This window comes from Notolepis coatsorum, assembly GCF_963971535.1.
Source record: "Notolepis coatsorum genome assembly, chromosome: 15".
In the NCBI taxonomy this organism is placed as follows: domain Eukaryota; kingdom Metazoa; phylum Chordata; class Actinopteri; order Aulopiformes; family Paralepididae; genus Notolepis; species Notolepis coatsorum.
Window position 1 is genome coordinate 16,848,690 of NC_140179.1, and position 17,500 is coordinate 16,866,189.

The 17,500-nt window shown below is 45.7% G+C and overlaps 1 protein-coding gene across 1 annotated transcript in view; it reads right to left on the bottom strand.

Moving 5' to 3' along the window:
- The window catches only part of eps8l1a (EPS8 signaling adaptor L1a), a 37,907-nt gene that overhangs the window by 5,839 nt on the left and 14,568 nt on the right, over positions 1 to 17,500 (bottom strand). Inside the window, exons 7-12 of the mRNA XM_084330288.1 lie at positions 13,379 to 13,527; positions 11,363 to 11,513; positions 8,284 to 8,330; positions 7,898 to 8,006; positions 5,877 to 6,017; positions 982 to 1,054 (exon numbers count right to left, since the gene is read on the bottom strand). Of these exons, the coding sequence (XP_084186414.1) occupies positions 982 to 1,054; positions 5,877 to 6,017; positions 7,898 to 8,006; positions 8,284 to 8,330; positions 11,363 to 11,513; positions 13,379 to 13,527 (670 nt within the window). The remainder of the gene's footprint in view (positions 1 to 981; positions 1,055 to 5,876; positions 6,018 to 7,897; positions 8,007 to 8,283; positions 8,331 to 11,362; positions 11,514 to 13,378; positions 13,528 to 17,500) is intronic.

Genomic DNA, 17,500 nt, shown 5'->3' on the forward strand with positions numbered 1-17,500 from the left:
TTCCTTGATCCTGGAACTTGGAGACCTTTGACCCCGGGGGCCTCCCTCCCTATCCTGGCTCAGTTTCCATCCCATAATATATAAAGTCCAGACATGGTATCTACCATGTACTCCCTAACAACTGTTCTGATTGATTGATGATATTCAACATGATTAAACAGATTGACGATATTAAACTTGATTAAACAGATTGATGATATTAAACATGATTAAACAGATTGATGATATTAAACATGATTAAACAGATTGATGATATTAAACTTGATTAAACAGATTGATGGTATTAAACATGATTAAACATATTCCAGAAAGGCTGTGTTATAGCCTCATACGTGAATCCTACTATAAATGTTGCCGTTTCTTGCCTGGACACGCTACTATTCCCAAATCAAATCTATATAACAGGTATTATGTTTCATCATGAATGCATTAAAGGGGCGGGGGGGTCGTTTCTGATTATTTGATTGCCAGTAACGGAATTCGTATTGAACACTAAAAACGTTGATCAGCTCGATCGGTATAAAAGCATTGCACGATCAAGTCAGAATTGACGTCAGATAGTCCTTACCTGTGATCGGGGGTATTCCAAAAATAATATTCCAATTGTTTGATCGCCATCTGGTCCATCCGATGTCCATTTGGTCCACGACATAACCCACCACAACATATGGATCAGGAGCATTTGACGCACTTCAATGCAACCGGGAGAACCGCTCGACTGGCCGACCCAGAAAACTGTGCCCGGAGACATTTGACCGTTGTACAGGCCAAGATATAAGGTTTCAAATGGTGCTCGATACCGCCGTCTAGCTGGATGCGGTCGGTATTGCACTTTGGCGATCTCAGACTCATTCCCTATGGTAACACCAAGGTCCCTGGATGAATAATGAATACAAATATCGAATAAAAGAATAAACGACCAAAAATCTCGGGTTTGCCAATTAAAGAGTTAAACAGATTGATGATATTAAACATGTTTACCTCTGTCTCCTTCTCCCTGCTGTGTAGCGGGCTGCACAGCTGGGCCCGTGGCCGGAGGGGCTAGAGGCAGCTTCTGTTGAGGGAAGACAAGGGAGGGGACGTCCCCTCATGGTCCGTTAGTCATTTGATAAAAAAATATGTAAAAAATTTAATTCCTACACCGTTCACCTGGTTTGGATGTAAATATAAAGTATATCACAATGTTGGATTTATAGCCTGGGTCTGTTGCATAATGCATTCATAGATGAGGAATGAATTCCTTATGAGCATTGATTTGAGCAAAGAGTTAAAGAACCTGTGATGTAACAGGTTAAGTTACAGGTCTTTAACTCTTTATGTTACAGGTTCTTTAACTCTTTATGTTACAGGTTCTTTAACTCTTTATGTTACATCACAGGTTCTTTAACTCTTTAAGTTACAGGTTATTTAACTCTTTATGTTACATCACAGGTTCTTTAACTCTTTATGTTACAGGTTATTTAACTCTTTATGTTACATCACAGGTTCTTTAACTCTTTATGTTACAGGTTCTTTAACTCTTTATGTTACATCACAGGTTCTTTAACTCTTTATGTTACAGGTTCTTTAACTCTTTATGTTACATCACAGGTTCTTTAACTCTTTATGTTACAGGTTCTTTAACTCTTTATGTTACATCACAGGTTCTTTAACTCGTTATGTTACATCACAGGTTCTTTAACTCTTTATGTTACAGGTTCTTTAACTCTTTATGTTACAGGTTCTTTAACTCTTTATGTTACATCACAGGTTCTTTAACTCTTTATGTTATAGGTTATTTAACTCTTTATATTACAGGTTATTTAACTCTTTATGTTACATCACAGGTTCTTTAACTCTTTATGTTACATCACAGGTTCTTTAAGTCTTTATGTTACATCACAGGTTATTTAACTCTTTATGTTACAGGTTCTTTAACTCTTTATGTTACAGGTTATTTAACTCTTTATGTTACATCACAGGTTCTTTAACTATTTATGTTACAGGTTCTTTAACTCTTTGTCACAGGTTATTTAACTCTTTATGTTACATCACAGGTTCTTTAACTCTTTATGTTACAGGTCCTTTAACTCTTTATGTTACAGGTTCTTTAACTCTTTATGTTACAGGTTCTTTAACTCTTTATGTTATATCACAGGTTCTTTAACTCTTTATGTTACAGGTTCTTTAACTCTTTATGTTACAGGTTATTTAAACTTTTATGTTACAGGTTCTTTAACTCTTTATGTTACAGGTGATTTAACTCTTTATGTTACATCACATGTTCTTTAACTCTTTATGTTACATCACAGGTTCTTTAACTCTTTATGTTACAGGTTCTTTAACTCTTTATGTTACATCACAGGTTCTTTGACTCTTTAAGTTACAGGTTCTTTAACTCTTTATGTTACAGGTTCTTTAACTATTTATGTTACATCACAGGTTCTTTAACTCTTTATGTTACAGGTTCTTTAACTATTTATGTTAAAGTTTTTTTTTAACTCTTTATGTTACAGGTTATTTAACTCTTTCTGTTACATCACAGGTTCTTTAACTCTTTATGTTACAGGTTCTTTAACTCTTTATGTCACATCACAGGTTCTTTAACTCTTTATGTTACAGGTTATTTAACTCTTTATGTTACATCACAGGTTCTTTAACTCTTTATGTTACATCGCAGGTTCTTTAACTCTTTATGTTACATCACAGGTTCTTTAACTCTTTATGTTACATCACAGGTTATTTGACTCTTTATGTTACAGGTTCTTTAACTCTTTATGTTACAGGTTCTTTAACTCTTTATGTTACATCACAGGTTCTTTACTCTTTATGTTACAGGTGATTTAACTCTTTATGTTACATCACATGTTCTTTAACTCTTTATGTTACATCACAGGTTCTTTAACTCTTTATGTTACAGGTTCTTTAACTATTTATGTTACATCACAGGTTCTTTAACTCTTTATGTTACAGGTTCTTTAACTCTTTATGTTACAGGTTCTTTAACTCTTTATGTTACATCACAGGTTCTTTAACTCTTTATGTTACAGGTTCTTTAACTATTTATGTTACAGGTTTTTTAACTCTTTATGTTACAGGTTATTTAACTCTTTATGTTACATCACAGGTTATTTAACTCTTTATGTTACAGGTTCTTTAACTCTTTATGTTACAGGTTCTTTAACTCTTTATGTCACATCACAGGTTCTTTAACTCTTTATGTTACAGGTTCTTTAACTCTTTAAGTTACTGGTTCTTTAACTCTTTATGTTACATCACATGTTCTTTAACTCTTTATGTTACATCACAGGTTATTTAACTCTTTATGTTACATCACAGGTTCTTTAACTCTTTATGTTACAGGTTCTTTAACTCTTTATGTTCCATCACAGGTTCTTTAACTCTTCATGTTACATCACAGGTTCTTTAACTCTTTATGTTACAGGTTCTTTAACTCTTTATGTTACAGGTTCTTTAACTCTTTATCTCTTTATGTTACAGGTTCTTTAACTCTTTATGTTACAGGTTCTTTAACTCTTTATGTTACAAGTTCTTTAACTCTTTATGTTACATCACAGGTTCTTTAACTCTTTATGTTACAGGTTCTTTAACTCTTTATGTTACAGGTTCTTTAACTCTTTATGTTACAGGTTATTTAACTCTTTATGTTACAGGTTTTTTAACTCTTTATGTTACAGGTTATTTAACTCTTTCTGTTACATCACAGGTTCTTTAACTCTTTATGTTACAGGTTCTTTAACTCTTTATGTTACAGGTTCTTTGACTCTTTATGTCACATCACAGGTTCTTTAACTCTTTATGTTACAGGTTATTTAACTCTTTATGTTACATCACAGGTTCTTTAACTCTTTATGTTACATCGCAGGTTCTTTAACTCTTTATGTTACATCACAGGTTCTTTAACTCTTTATGTTACATCACAGGTTATTTAACTCTTTATGTTACAGGTTCTTTAACTCTTTATGTTACAGGTTCTTTAACTCTTTATGTTACATCACAGGTTCTTTACTCTTTATGTTACAGGTGATTTAACTCTTTATGTTACATCACATGTTCTTTAACTCTTTATGTTACATCACAGGTTCTTTAACTCTTTATGTTACAGGTTCTTTAACTCTTTATGTTACAGGTTATTTAACTCTTTATGTTACAGGTTTTTTTAACTCTTTATGTTACAGGTTCTTTAACTCTTTATCTCTTTATGTTACAGGTTCTTTAACTCTTTATGTTACAGGTTCTTTAACTCTTTATGTTACAAGTTCTTTAACTCTTTATGTTACATCACAGGTTCTTTAACTCTTTATGTTACAGGTTCTTTAACTCTTTATGTTACAGGTTATTTAACTCTTTATGTTACAGGTTCTTTAACTCTTTATGTTACAGGTTATTTAACTCTTTCTGTTACAGGTTCTTTAACTCTTTATGTTACAGGTTCTTTAACTCTTTATATTACATCACAGGTTATTTAACTCTTTATGTTACATCACAGGTTATTTAACTCTTTATGTTACAGGTTCTTTAACTCTTTATGTTACAGGTTCTTTAACTCTTTATGTTACATGTGCTTTAACTCTTTATTTTACATCACAGGTTCTTTAACTCTTTATGTTACATCACAGCTTCTTTAACTCTTTATGTTACATCACAGGTTCTTTAACTCTTTATGTTACAGGTTCTTTAACTCTTTATGTTACATCACAGGTTCTTTAACTTAAAGAACATGTGATGTAACATAAATAGTTAAAGAACCTGTAACATAAAGAGTTAAATAACCTGTGATGTAACATAAAGAGTTAAAGAACCTGTAACATAAAGAGTTAAATAACCTGTAACATAAAGAGTTAAAGAACCTGTAACATAAAGAGTTAAAGAACCTGTAACTTAAAGAGTTAAAGAACCTGTGATGTAACATAAAGAGTTAAAGAACCTGTGATGTAATATAAAGAGTTAAAGCACCTGTAACATAAAGAGTTAAAGAACCTGTAACAGAAAGAGTTAAATAACCTGTGATGTAACATAAAGAGTTAAATAACCTGTAACATAAAGAGTTAAATAACCTGTAACACAAAGAGTTAAAGAACCTGTAACATAAAGAGTTAAATAACCTGTGATGTAACATAAAGAGTTAAAGAACCTGTAACAAAGAGTTAAAGAACCTGTGATATAACATAAAGAGTTAAAGAACCTGTGATATAACATAAAGAGTTAAAGAACCTGTGATGTAACATAAAGAGTTAAAGAACCCATAACAGAAAGAGTTAAAGAACCTGTAACATAAAGAGTTAAAGAACCTGTAAAATAAAGAGTTAAAGAACCTGTGACGTAACATAAAGAGTTAAATAACCTGTAACATAAAGAGTTAAAGAACCTGTAACATAAAGAGTTAAAGAACCTGTAACATAAAGAGTTAAATAACCTGTGATGTAACATAAAGAGTTAAATAACATGTAACATAAAGAGTTAAAGAACCTGTAACATAAAGAGTTGCTCACCTTTGACCCTCTGAGAGCCACAGGGCCCCCCTCCTCTGCGTTGCTCACCTTTGACCCTCTGATAGCCACAGGGCCGCCCTCCTCTGTGTTGCTCACCTTTGACCCTCTGAGAGCCACAGGGCCGTCCTCCTCTGTGATGCTCACCTTTGACCCTCTGAGAGCCACAGGGCCCCCCTCCTCTGCGGTGCTCACCTTTGACCCTCTGAGAGCCACAGGGCCGTCCTCCTCTGTGTTGCTCACCTTTGACCCTCTGAGAGCCACAGGGCCGCCCTCCTCTGTGTTGCTCACCTTTGACCCTCTGAGAGCCACAGGGCCGTCCTCCTCTGTGTTGCTCACCTTTGACCCTCTGAGAGCCACAGGGCCGTCCTCCTCTGTGTTGCTCACCTTTGACCCTCTGAGAGCCACAGGGCCGTCCTCCTCTGTGTTGCTCACGGCAGACAGGGGCTCCAGGATGTTGAAGGGAACAAAGCCGACCTGCTCAAAGCGGTTACGACACTTCCACCAGCGCTTTGACGACTCGATGACCTGGGGGGGAGAGAGAGGGGGAGGGGGGGGGGGGTTACGACAAAAGTTGGTACAAAAGTTGTTTTACAGGCCTGGCTTGAAAGGGTTAATATTAATTTCACATCACCCCTTGTATGAAAAAACATTAAGAGAATGTAATTTGATGCATTTAATTTATATTCGGCATGCAATATCATAAATCTCAATTTTTGTGGGATTTGGGCATTTTCGAGCATGAAGGGGTTAATATCTGAAAATGTTACATGTTAATATTAATGTTAATATTAATTTCACATCACCCCTTGTATGAAAAAACATTAAGAGAATGTAATTTGATGCATTTAATTTATATTCAGCATGCAATATCATACATCTCTATTTGTGTGTGATTTTGGCATTTTCGGGCATGAAGGGGTTAATATCAGAAAATGCCCAAGGGATATCACCGAGCACCCTCTTGTATTTTGAAGAGGTACCCCCAAGCTCCAAGAAACTGCAAAAAAAAAAAAATGGCAACCGACAAAACAAGGTTCACCTATAAATCAGGCTTTGGCTCCCAGACTATCTAACTATAATCATAGCAATACCTCTAGTCTCTAGTTAGAAGCTGTACCTCTAGTCTCTAGTCTCTAGTTAGAAGCTGTACCTCTAGTCTCTAGTCTCTAGTTAGAAGCTGTACCTCTAGTCTCTAGTCTCTAGTTAGAAGCTGTACCTCTAGTCTCTAGTTAGAAGCTGTACCTCTAGTCTCTAGTTAGAAGCTGTACCTCTAGTCTCTAGTCTCTAGTTAGAAGCTGTACCTCTAGTCTCTAGTCTCTAGTTAGAAGCTGTACCTCTAGTCTCTAGTTAGAAGCTGTACCTCTAGTCTCTAGTCTCTAGTTAGAAGCTGTACCTCTAGTCTCTAGTTAGAAGCTGTACCTCTAGTCTCTAGTTAGAAGCTGTACCTCTAGTCTCTAGTTAGAAGCCTCTAGTCTCTAGTCTCTAGTTAGAAGCCCTACCTCGAGGGTCTCTAGTTAGAAGCCCTACCTCGAGGGTCTCTCCGTGCAGCACAGACAGTTAGAAGCCCTACCCCGAGGGTCTCTAGTTAGAAGCCCTACCTCGAGGGTCTCTAGTTAGAAGCCCTACCTCGAGGGTCTCTCCGTGCAGCACAGACAGTTAGAAGCCCTACCTCGAGGGTCTCTAGTTAGAAGCCCTACCTCGAGGGTCTCTCCGTGCAGCACAGACAGTTAGAAGCCCTACCTCGAGGGTCTCTAGTTAGAAGCCCTACCTCGAGGGTCTCTCCGTGCAGCACAGACAGTTAGAAGCCCTACCTCGAGGGTCTCTAGTTAGAAGCCCTACCTCGAGGGTCTCTCCGTGCAGCACAGACAGTTAGAAGCCCTACCTCGAGGGTCTCTAGTTAGAAGCCCTACCTCGAGGGTCTCTCCGTGCAGCACAGACAGTTAGAAGCCCTACCTCGAGGGTCTCTAGTTAGAAGCCCTACCTCGAGGGTCTCTCCGTGCAGCACAGACAGTTAGAAGCCCTACCTCGAGGGTCTCTAGTTAGAAGCCCTACCTCGAGGGTCTCTCCGTGCAGCACAGACAGTTAGAAGCCCTACCTCGAGGGTCTCTAGTTAGAAGCCCTACCTCGAGGGTCTCTCCGTGCAGCACAGACAGTTAGAAGCCCTACCTCGAGGGTCTCTAGTTAGAAGCCCTACCTCGAGGGTCTCTAGTTAGAAGCCCTACCTCGAGGGTCTCTCCGTGCAGCACAGACAGTTAGAAGCCCTACCTCGAGGGTCTCTAGTTAGAAGCCCTACCTCGAGGGTCTCTAGTTAGAAGCCCTACCTCGAGGGTCTCTAGTTAGAAGCCCTACCTCGAGGGTCTCTAGTTAGAAGCCCTACCTCGAGGGTCTCTAGTTAGAAGCCCTACCTCGAGGGTCTCTCCGTGCAGCACAGACAGCTCACTGCTGTTTCTCGCCACAAAGTCATAACTGCAGCAGAAGAGCCTCTCGCCCTCCGGTGGAAGTTCAGTGCTGTTCCTGAGAGGCACAAAGACATGTCAGTCAAACTCTAACCCAACCCAGGGGCGGGCTTCAAGTTACCCAACCAATAGGACTCTTTGGGTCAGCCTACACATAGCACTATACTCCAGTATTATTAAATACATCCGTTAAAACAGTGGAATAATTGAGGCAATAACTGTTAACCTCAAATAATCAAAGTTGTGACTTATAAGCTTTGATTGAATTGATTACGTGAACGCCTGAAAACCATGTTGTTACCATGTTGTGTTGTTTTCTATCTCTGAATACTTACTCATCTGCTGGTTGCAGAGAGGAGTCTGTTGTCTGTCCAGCTGTGTCCTGCAGACAACAAATCACACATCAGCATGTTGTTACAGTAACACAGAGTCATCAGCATGTTGTTACAGTAACACAGAGTCATCAGCATGTTGTTACAGTAACACAGAGTCATCAGCATGTTGTTACAGTAACACAGAGTCATCAGCATGTTGTTACAGTAACACAGAGTCATCAACATGTTGTTACAGTAACACAGAGTCATCAGCATGTTGTTACAGTAACACAGAGTCATCAGCATGTTGTTACAGTAACACAGATTCATCATCATGTTGTTACAGTAACACAGAGTCATCAGCATGTTGTTACAGTAACACAGAGTCATCAGCATGTTGTTACAGTAACACAGAGTCATCAGCATGTTGTTACAGTAACACAGAGTCATCAGCATGTTGTTACAGTAACACAGAGTCATCAGCATGTTGTTACAGTAACACAGAGTCATCATCATGTTGTTACAGTAACACAGAGTCATCATCAGCATGTTGTTACAGTAACACAGAGTCATCATCAGCATGTTGTTACAGTAACACAGAGTCATCAACATGTTGTTACAGTAACACAGAGTCATCAACATGTTGTTACAGTAACACAGATTCATCATCATGTTGTTACAGTAACACAGAGTCATCAGCATGTTGTTACAGTAACACAGATTCATCAGCATGTTGTTACAGTAACACAGATTCATCAGCATGTTGTTACAGTAACACAGATTCATCATCATGTTGTTACAGTAACACAGAGTCATCAGCATGTTGTTACAGTAACACAGATTCATCAGCATGTTGTTACAGTAACACAGATTCATCAGCATGTTGTTACAGTAACACAGAGTCATCAGCATGTTGTTACAGTAACACACACGATTCTGTGCGTGTTCCCCCCCCATACACCTGATAGCTCAGCTGTTGGGGCGGGTACATCAGGAGCGCGGGACTTTGATCCTGGTCGCGCCGGGCCGGTGCTCGGCTGTGTGGTTCCCGGCCCTGATTCAGCTCTTGGTGGCCCCGCCATGGCCTGTTCCGTGGTGACCACGGGCCCTCTCTCAGGCACGCGGAACTCTGTTCTGCCTCCTGTTCTGGGGCAGCCTCTGGGCTTGGGTGCTGAAAGGGTGAATGCGTATTAACTCTTCTGTGGTTAACGCCATCCGGAACGTGCGTGCTCCGTCCACTACCGCGGCTTACGCAGGGAAGTGGCGTATGGTTCGAGAGTGGTGTGAGGTTGGGGGCTTGGACCCGGTGTCATGCCCCCTGGACTCGGTTCTGTCCTTCTATAGTCTATCCTGGATGGGCGGTCGGCCTCGACAGTGAAGGTATATGCCGCAGCTATATCTTCTTGTCATGTGGGCTTTGAGGGCAGAACACTGTTCAGCCACCCTCTCGTGGGACGTTCTTGCTTGGCGCATGGCGTCTCAAGCCTGTGGAACGTTCTCTGTCTCCGAGTCGGGACTTCCAACTGTTCTGGAAAGGCTGTTGGGGGCCCCGTTTGAGCCTCTTGAGCGGGCGCCATTGGATCGTCTGTCTTACGACTGCGTTCCTTTTTTGGGCCATCACCCCCGCTAAATGCCATGTGCTCTCTCAGTGCGGTCGGAGTACCTGTCTATTCGGGCCGATAGCAGGCGACTCTGTGGCCTGATCCGGCCTTCGTGCCAAAGAATATCCGGAGCTCTTGTCGCTCCTGGGATATTGTGCTTCAGGCGTTTCGCCCTCCTCCTCACGCTAGTGGGTTGGAGGTGAGCCTTCACCTGTCGTGTCCTGTCCATGCCTGTCGTGTTAGTCGCACGCGGGATCTCAGGGCTTCCAATCAACTGTTTATTTGTTACGGTGGCCCTCGCACGGGTAAGACGCTGTCCAAGCAGCGCCTGTCACATTGGTTGTGCGAGGGCATTGCCCTTTGCTACACGTTGGCTGGACAGGTTCCCCCCGGGGGTGTCAGGGCGCACTCCACTCGTGGTGTGGCGGCCTCTGCTGCCCTGTTGGGGGGGGCCTCTGTGGAGGACATCTGTACTACTACTACGGCCTCCTGGTCCCCCCCGAGTCCTTTCGTTAGGTTTTACCTCATGGACATGACTGGGGGTTCTGTCTCCCAGGCGGTCCTGAGGTCCGGGACCTCTCCTGCATCCCGCTAGCAGGAGTGTGTGGGTGTGGACCGTGGGGTGCTGTGTCACACGTGGTCCCGCTTGCGCTGTGCGTTTGGGGGTGCCTGGTTCCCCTTTTTCGCACTTTGGTTGGAGTTGACTGCCTCCCCCCCTTCGTTAGGACGGGCGGGTGGACGGGACTCCCCTCCTCCCTGGCTGGGACTTACGGGACCTCAGGGGGTGCATTTGACGTGGCCACGCATCCGCTCTGCCCTTTATCTCAGTAGGCAGAGCGAGACGCGATAACCCTATCAAAAACAGTAGTCAAAGTGTATATTTTCATTTTTACCGATGTTTTCTATGTTTTATCGGAAATACAAATGTATCGGAAATGCTAATTATCGTAAAAAACGCAAGAAATGACTAAATCCAGATTCAACCCTGCCATTGGAAGGAGGAGCATTTTCCCTATCCATAGATGTATGATTTGGCCATAATAAGGTCAAGGTCAAGTTCAAGGTCAAATATGAATTTATAATTAAAGTCGATTATCATTAATTACTGTATCTACAAATCCTTCTGTTTAATCATCTTCCCGCGGTTCATTTGCTTAGATTTTTTGTACACATGATCTCAATAAGGTGGTGAATGAGCTCAGTGAGCATTTTCTCGTGCCCCGCAGATTTAACATGATCAAATATGCAAAAATCATAAATCATAATTGATCATAATACATTTATTCATTACAATTTACTCAGCCACAATATCTCTGACACTGGAAATACATACCCCCAGGTCCCTAGATGTTCCTAGATACCAAGAACATGTAAATTGACCTTGCAGAAGTGGAGCAATCTTCCATTTACTTAGGCATGTACCTTTAGGCGAAAACGGTCTACAGATTAACAGGATAAGTGTTTGTATTTTCGGACTTCCTCTGATAATCGTCTCCTACCTCCTGCCTGTTTCCCGCCTCGCCACCGGAGGCGTCCTGCCGGTGTTGAGTCTCCACCGGGTCGTCCAGCCGCTGACCGTCTGCATCTCCAGGCTCCCATCCGTCCGCGAAGACGGGGGCATATGGCGCCACAGATTCACTGAGTTGAGATCTGGACAAAGAGCCAGGCTTGTTGTAAAACTATCCCAGACCATCACACACTTTAAATACACACCATCACACACTTTAAATACACACCATCACACACTTTAAATAGAAGCTACACACCATCAGACACTTTAAATAGAAGCTACACACCATCACACACTTTAAATAGAAGCTACACACCATCACACACTTTAAATAGAAGCTACACACCATCACACACTTTAAATAGAAGCTACACACCATCACACACTTTAAATAGAAGCTACACACCATCACACACTTTAAATAGAAGCTACACACCAACACACACTTTAAATAGAAGCTACACACCATCACTCACTTTAAATAGAAGCTACACAACATCAGACACTTTAAATAGAAGCTACACACCACCACACACTTTTTGGAATATCACGGTTGGGTGGGGGGACTACCAGGGCTTTGGTGGATTCTGGGGCAGCGGGCAATTTAATTCATGAGGGATTGGCACTTGAGTGGGGGGTTCCCTTGGAAACCCTACAGGTACCTATTCCTGTCCAATCTTTGGATGGTCAACCTCTGGGCTGTGGAGTCATTACCCAGCGCACTGGGCAGCTACGGGTGCAGGTGTCGGGTAATTGGTGGGAATTGTTAGATTTTTTTGTTGTCATGTCTCCCTGCTCCATGATTGTGCTAGGCCACCCCTGGCTTGCTATGCATAACCCTTGTATTAATTGGGCTACCCGCCCCTTCCCCCTCCCCTATTTTGTCTCTCTCCAGGATGATGGTGAGCGTTGCAGACTCCGTCTTATCTCCCAACCCCGATTTAGCAGGGGTACCTGCCGTCTATTGTGACCTGGCGGACGTTTTTAGTCAAACGCATGCTAACGCACTACCGCCTCATAGACCTTACAACTGTCCCATTAATCTTCCACCTGGTACCTCTCCACCCCGTGGGCGGATGTTTTCTCTCTCTCGCCCATAGACAGTGTCCATGAACACTTACATTCGAGAGGCACTGTCCGCGGGGCATATTCGTCCGTTCACATCTCCTGCAGGCGCTGGCTTCTTTTTTGTTGCTAAGAAAGATGGTAGTCAGAGGCTGTGCATAGATTATAGGGGATTGAACGATTTTTCGATCAAGAACCGCTACCCTTTGCCTCTCATGGACACCGCCTTTGAGTGCTTACAGGGGGCACAGGTCTTCTCTAAACTTGACTTACGTAATGCATACAACCTGGCCAGGATTAGGGAGGGAGACGAGTGGAAAACTGCATTTAACACGCCTAATGGGCATTATGAGTATTTAGTCATGCCCTTTGGTTTAGCTAATGCTCCGGCAGTTTTCCAAGCCCTGGTTAACGACGTGCTGCAGGATTTAATTGGGGTGTCAGTATTTGTGTACTTAGATGACATCCAAATTTTTTCTCGCAATATGGTGCAACACCAACTGCACGTTCGTGAGGTGCTACAGCGTCTCCTCAAACATCAGCTATTTGTTAAGGCAGTTTCACACTGACACCATTTCCTTCCTGGGCTTTGTGTTGACAAAGGGTGATCTTCGCATGGATCCAGCCAAGGTGAGTGCAGTCTTGGACTGGCCACGCCCTTCGTCGCTCAAGGAGTTACAGCGGTTTTTGGGCTTTGCAAATTTTTACAGGCGTTTTATTTGCAATTTCAGCACCTTAGTCAATCCTCTAACAGCTCTCACTAAGGCCTCTCTCCCTGGCTTTGAATGGTCGCCGCGGGCAGAGTCAGCCTTCTGCGACCTCAAACGTCGGTTTACCTACACACACACACACACACACACACACACACACACACACACACACACACACACACACACACACACACACACACACACACACACACACACACACAGAGACTGACCGGTGTAGAGTCCAGTTGGGCCCCAGCAAGCTCCACAGCTCCCTCTCCTCCTCGGTCAGATGCTCCTGTAGCAGAGACACTGCACCACAGGTCAGAGCTGGACTACTGACCGCTGCAGCAAACTCTGGTCCTCCAGTAGTCTTTACCATCTGTCAGAGAGAGAGGGGAGAGGGGAGAGAGGGGAGAGAGGGGAGGAGAGAGGAGGAGAGAGGAGAGAGGGGAGGAGAGAGGTGAGAGAGGAGAGAGGTGAGAGGAGGAGAGAGGAGAGAGAGAGAGAGGAGAGAGAGGTGAGAGGGGAGAGAGGAGAGAGGGGAGAGAGGTGAGAGGGGAGAGAGGGGAGGAGAGAGCAGAGAGAGGTGAGAGAGGGGAGAGGTGAGAGGTGAGAGGAGAGAGGAGAGAGGAGAGAGGAGAGGAGAGAGGAGAGGAGAGAGGAGAGAGAGGTGAGAGGAGAGAGAGGAGAGAGAGGTGAGAGAGGAGAGAGAGGTGAGAGAGGAGAGAGGAGAGAGAGGAAAGGAGAGAGAGGAGAGAGAGAGAAGAGAGAGGGGAGGAGAGAGCAGAGAAAAGGGAGAGAGGGGAGAGAGGTGAGAGAGGAGAGAGGGGAGGAGAGAGGGGAGGAGAGAGCAGAGAGAAGGGAGAGAGGTGAGAGAGGTGAGAGAGGAGAGGAGAGAGAGGAGAGAGGGGAGGAGAGAGGTGAGAGAGGAGAGGAGAGAGAGGATAGAGGTGAGAGAGGAGAGGAGAGGAGAGAGGAGAGAGAGGAGAGAGAGGAGAGGAGAGGGAGGAGAGAGGGGAGGAGGAGAGAGGTGAGAGGAGGAGAGAGGAGAGAGAGAGAGCAGAGAGAGGTGAGAGGGGAGAGAGGAGAGAGGGGAGAGAGGTGAGAGGGGAGAGAGGGGAGGAGAGAGCAGAGAGAGGTGAGAGAGGGGAGAGGTGAGAGGTGAGAGGAGAGAGGAGAGAGGAGAGAGGAGAGAGGAGAGGAGAGAGGAGAGGAGAGAGGAGAGAGATGTGAGAGGAGAGAGAGGAGAGAGAGGTGAGAGAGGAGAGAGAGGTGAGAGAGGAGAGAGGAGAGAGAGGAAAGGAGAGAGAGGAGAGAGAGAGAGGAGAGAGGGGAGGAGAGAGCAGAGAGAAGGGAGAGAGGGGAGAGGGGTGAGAGAGGAGAGAGGGGAGGAGAGAGGGGAGGAGAGAGCAGAGAGAAGGGAGAGAGGTGAGAGAGGTGAGAGAGGAGAGGAGAGAGAGGAGAGAGGGGAGGAGAGAGGTGAGAGAGGAGAGGAGAGAGAGGATAGAGGTGAGAGAGGAGAGGAGAGGAGAGAGGAGAGAGAGGAGAGAGAGGAGAGGAGAGGGAGGAGAGAGGGGAGGAGAGGGGTGAGAGAGGAGAGAGAGGAGAGAGGGGAGGAGAGAGGTGAGAGAGGAGAGGAGAGAGAGGAGAGGAGAGAGAGGAGGGAGGGGAGGAGAGAGGTGAGAGAGGAGAGAGAGGAGAGAGGTGAGAGAGGAGAGGGAGGAGAGAGAGGAGAGGAGAGAGAGGAGAGAGGAGAGATAGGTGAGAGAGGAGAGGAGAGGGAGGAGAGAGAGGAGAGGAGAGGAGAGAGGAGAGAGAGGAGAGAGGTGAGAGAGGTGAGAGAGGAGAGAGAAAGAGGAGATAGGGGAGAGAGGGGAAGAGAGGAGAGAGAGGAGAGAGAGGAGAGAGGAGAGAGAGAGGTGAGAGAGGAGAGGAGAGGAGAGAGCGGAGAGGAGAGAGAGGAGAGAGGGGAGAGGAGAGAGAGGAGAGAGAGGTGAGAGCGGAGAGGAGAGAGAGGAGAGAGGGGAAGAGAGGAGAGAGAGGTAGGAGAGGAGAGGAGAGAGGTGAGAGAGGAGAGAGAGGAGAGAGGTGAAGAGAGGAGAGAGAGGAGAGAGAGGAGAGAGGAGAGAGAGAGAGGAGAGAGAGAGCGGAGAGAGGAGAGAGAGGAGAGAGAGGAGAGAGAGGTGAGAGAGAGAGGTGAGAGGAGAGAGAGAGGGGAGAGAGGGGAGAGGAGAGCGGGGAGGAGAGAGGGGAGGAGAGAGCAGAGAGAAGGGAGAGAGGTGAGAGAGGTGAGAGAGGAGAGGAGAGAGAGGAGAGAGGGGAGGAGAGAGGTGAGAGAGGAGAGGAGAGAGAGGAGAGAGGGGAGGAGAGAGGGGAGAGAGGTGAGAGAGGAGAGGAGAGGAGAGGAGAGGGAGGAGAGAGAGGAGAGGAGAGGAGAGAGGAGAGAGGTGAGAGAGGTGAGAGAGGAGAGGAGAGAGAGGAGAGAGGGGAGGAGAGAGAGGAGAGAGGGGCAAGAGGGGAAGAGAGAGGGGAGAGAGGTGAGAGGAGAGAGAGGAGAGAGGTGAGAGAGGAGAGAGAGGAGAGAGGAGAGAGGTGAGAGAGGAGAGAGGAGAGAGAGGAGAGAGAGGAGAGAGGAGAGAGAGGTGAGAGAGGAGAGAGAGAGGAGAGAGATAGCGGAGAGAGGAGAGAGAGGAGAGAGAGGTGAGAGAGGAGAGAGGAGAGAGAGGAGAGAGAGAGAGGTGAGAGGAGAGAGAGGTGAGGGAGGTGAGAGGAGGAGAGAGGGGAGAGAGGGGAGAGGTGAGAGGTGAGAGGAGAGAGAGGTGAGAGAGGAGAGAGAGGTGAGAGAGGGGAGGAGAGAGCAGAGAGAGCAGAGAGAGGGGAGAGAGGTGAGAGAGGAGAGGAGAGAGAGGAGAGAGGTGAGAGAGGAGATGAGAGGAGAGAGGAGAGAGAGGAGAGAGGGGAGGAGAGAGGTGAGAGAGGAGAGGAGAGAGGTGAGAGAGGAGATGAGAGGAGAGAGGAGAGAGAGGAGAGAGAGAAGAGGAGAGAGAGGAGAGAGAGGGGAGAGAGAGGAGAGGAGAGAGAGGAGAGAGAGGAGAGAGAGGATAGAGGGGAGAGAGGGGAGAGAGGGGAGAGAGGGGAGGAGAGAGAGGAGAGGTGAGAGAGGAGAGAGGAGAGAGAGGAGACAGAGGAGAGAGAGGTGAGAGAGAGGTGAGAGAGGAGAGAGAGGAGAGAGAGGAGAGAGGAGAGAGGTGAGAGAGGAGAGAGAGGAGAGAGGAGAGAGGAGAGAGAGGAGAGAGGAGAGAGGTGAGAGAGGAGAGAGCGGAGAGAGGAGAGAGGAGAGAGAGGAGAGGAGAGAGAGAGAGGGGAGAGGAGAGAGGTGAGAGAGGTGAGAGAGGAGAGGAGAGAGGGGAGGAGAGAGAGGAGAGGAGAGAGGAGAGGTGAGAGAGGGGAGAGAGGAGGAGAGAGGTGAGAGAGAGGAGAGAAGAGAGGAGAGAGGGGAGGAGAGAGCAGAGAGGGGATGAGAGAGGTGAGAGAGGGGAGAGTGGAGGAGAGGGGAGAGAGAGGTGAGAGAGAGGAGAGAGGGGAGAGAGAGGTGAGAAAAGAGAGGAGAGAGAGGGGAGGAGAGAGGGGAGGAGAGAGGGGAGAGAGGTGAGATGAGAGAGAGGAGAGAGAGGGGAGATGAGAGAGGTGAGAGGAGAGAGAGGTGAGAGGAGAGAGAGGAGAGGAGAGAGAGAGGGGAGAGAGAGAGGAGAGAGGAGAGGAGATGAGAGGAGAGAAAGGGGAGAGAGAGAGGAGAGAGAGGGGAGAGGAGAGAGAGGTGAGAGGAGAGAGGAGAGAGAGGGGAGAGGAGAGAGGTGAGAGGAGAGAGGTGAGAGGAGAGAGGAGAGAGGAGAGAAGAGGAGATGAGAAGAGAGAGAGAGGGGAGAGGAGAGAGGTGAGAGGAGAGAGAGGGGAGAGGAGAGAGGTGAGAGGAGAGAGGAAAGGAGAGGAGAGAGAGGTGAGAGGAGAGAGAGGAGAGAGAGGTGATAGGAGAGAGAGGGGAGAGGAGAGAGGTGAGAGGAGAGGAGGAGAGGAGAGGAGAGGAGAGAGAGGTGAGAGGAGAGAGAGGAGAAAGAGGTGATAGGAGAGAGAGGAGAGAGGAGAGGAGATGAGAGGAGAGAGAGAGGTGAGAGGAGAAAGAGGAGAGAGAGGGGAGAGGAGAGAGGTGAGAGGAGAGAGAGGAGAGAGGGGAGGAGAGAGGGGAGGAGAGAGGAGAGAGGTGAGAGGAGAGAGCAGAGAGAGGAGAGAGAGGTGAGAGGAGGAGAGAGGGGAGAGAGAGGAGAGAGGGGAGAGAGCAAAGAGAGGAGGAGAGA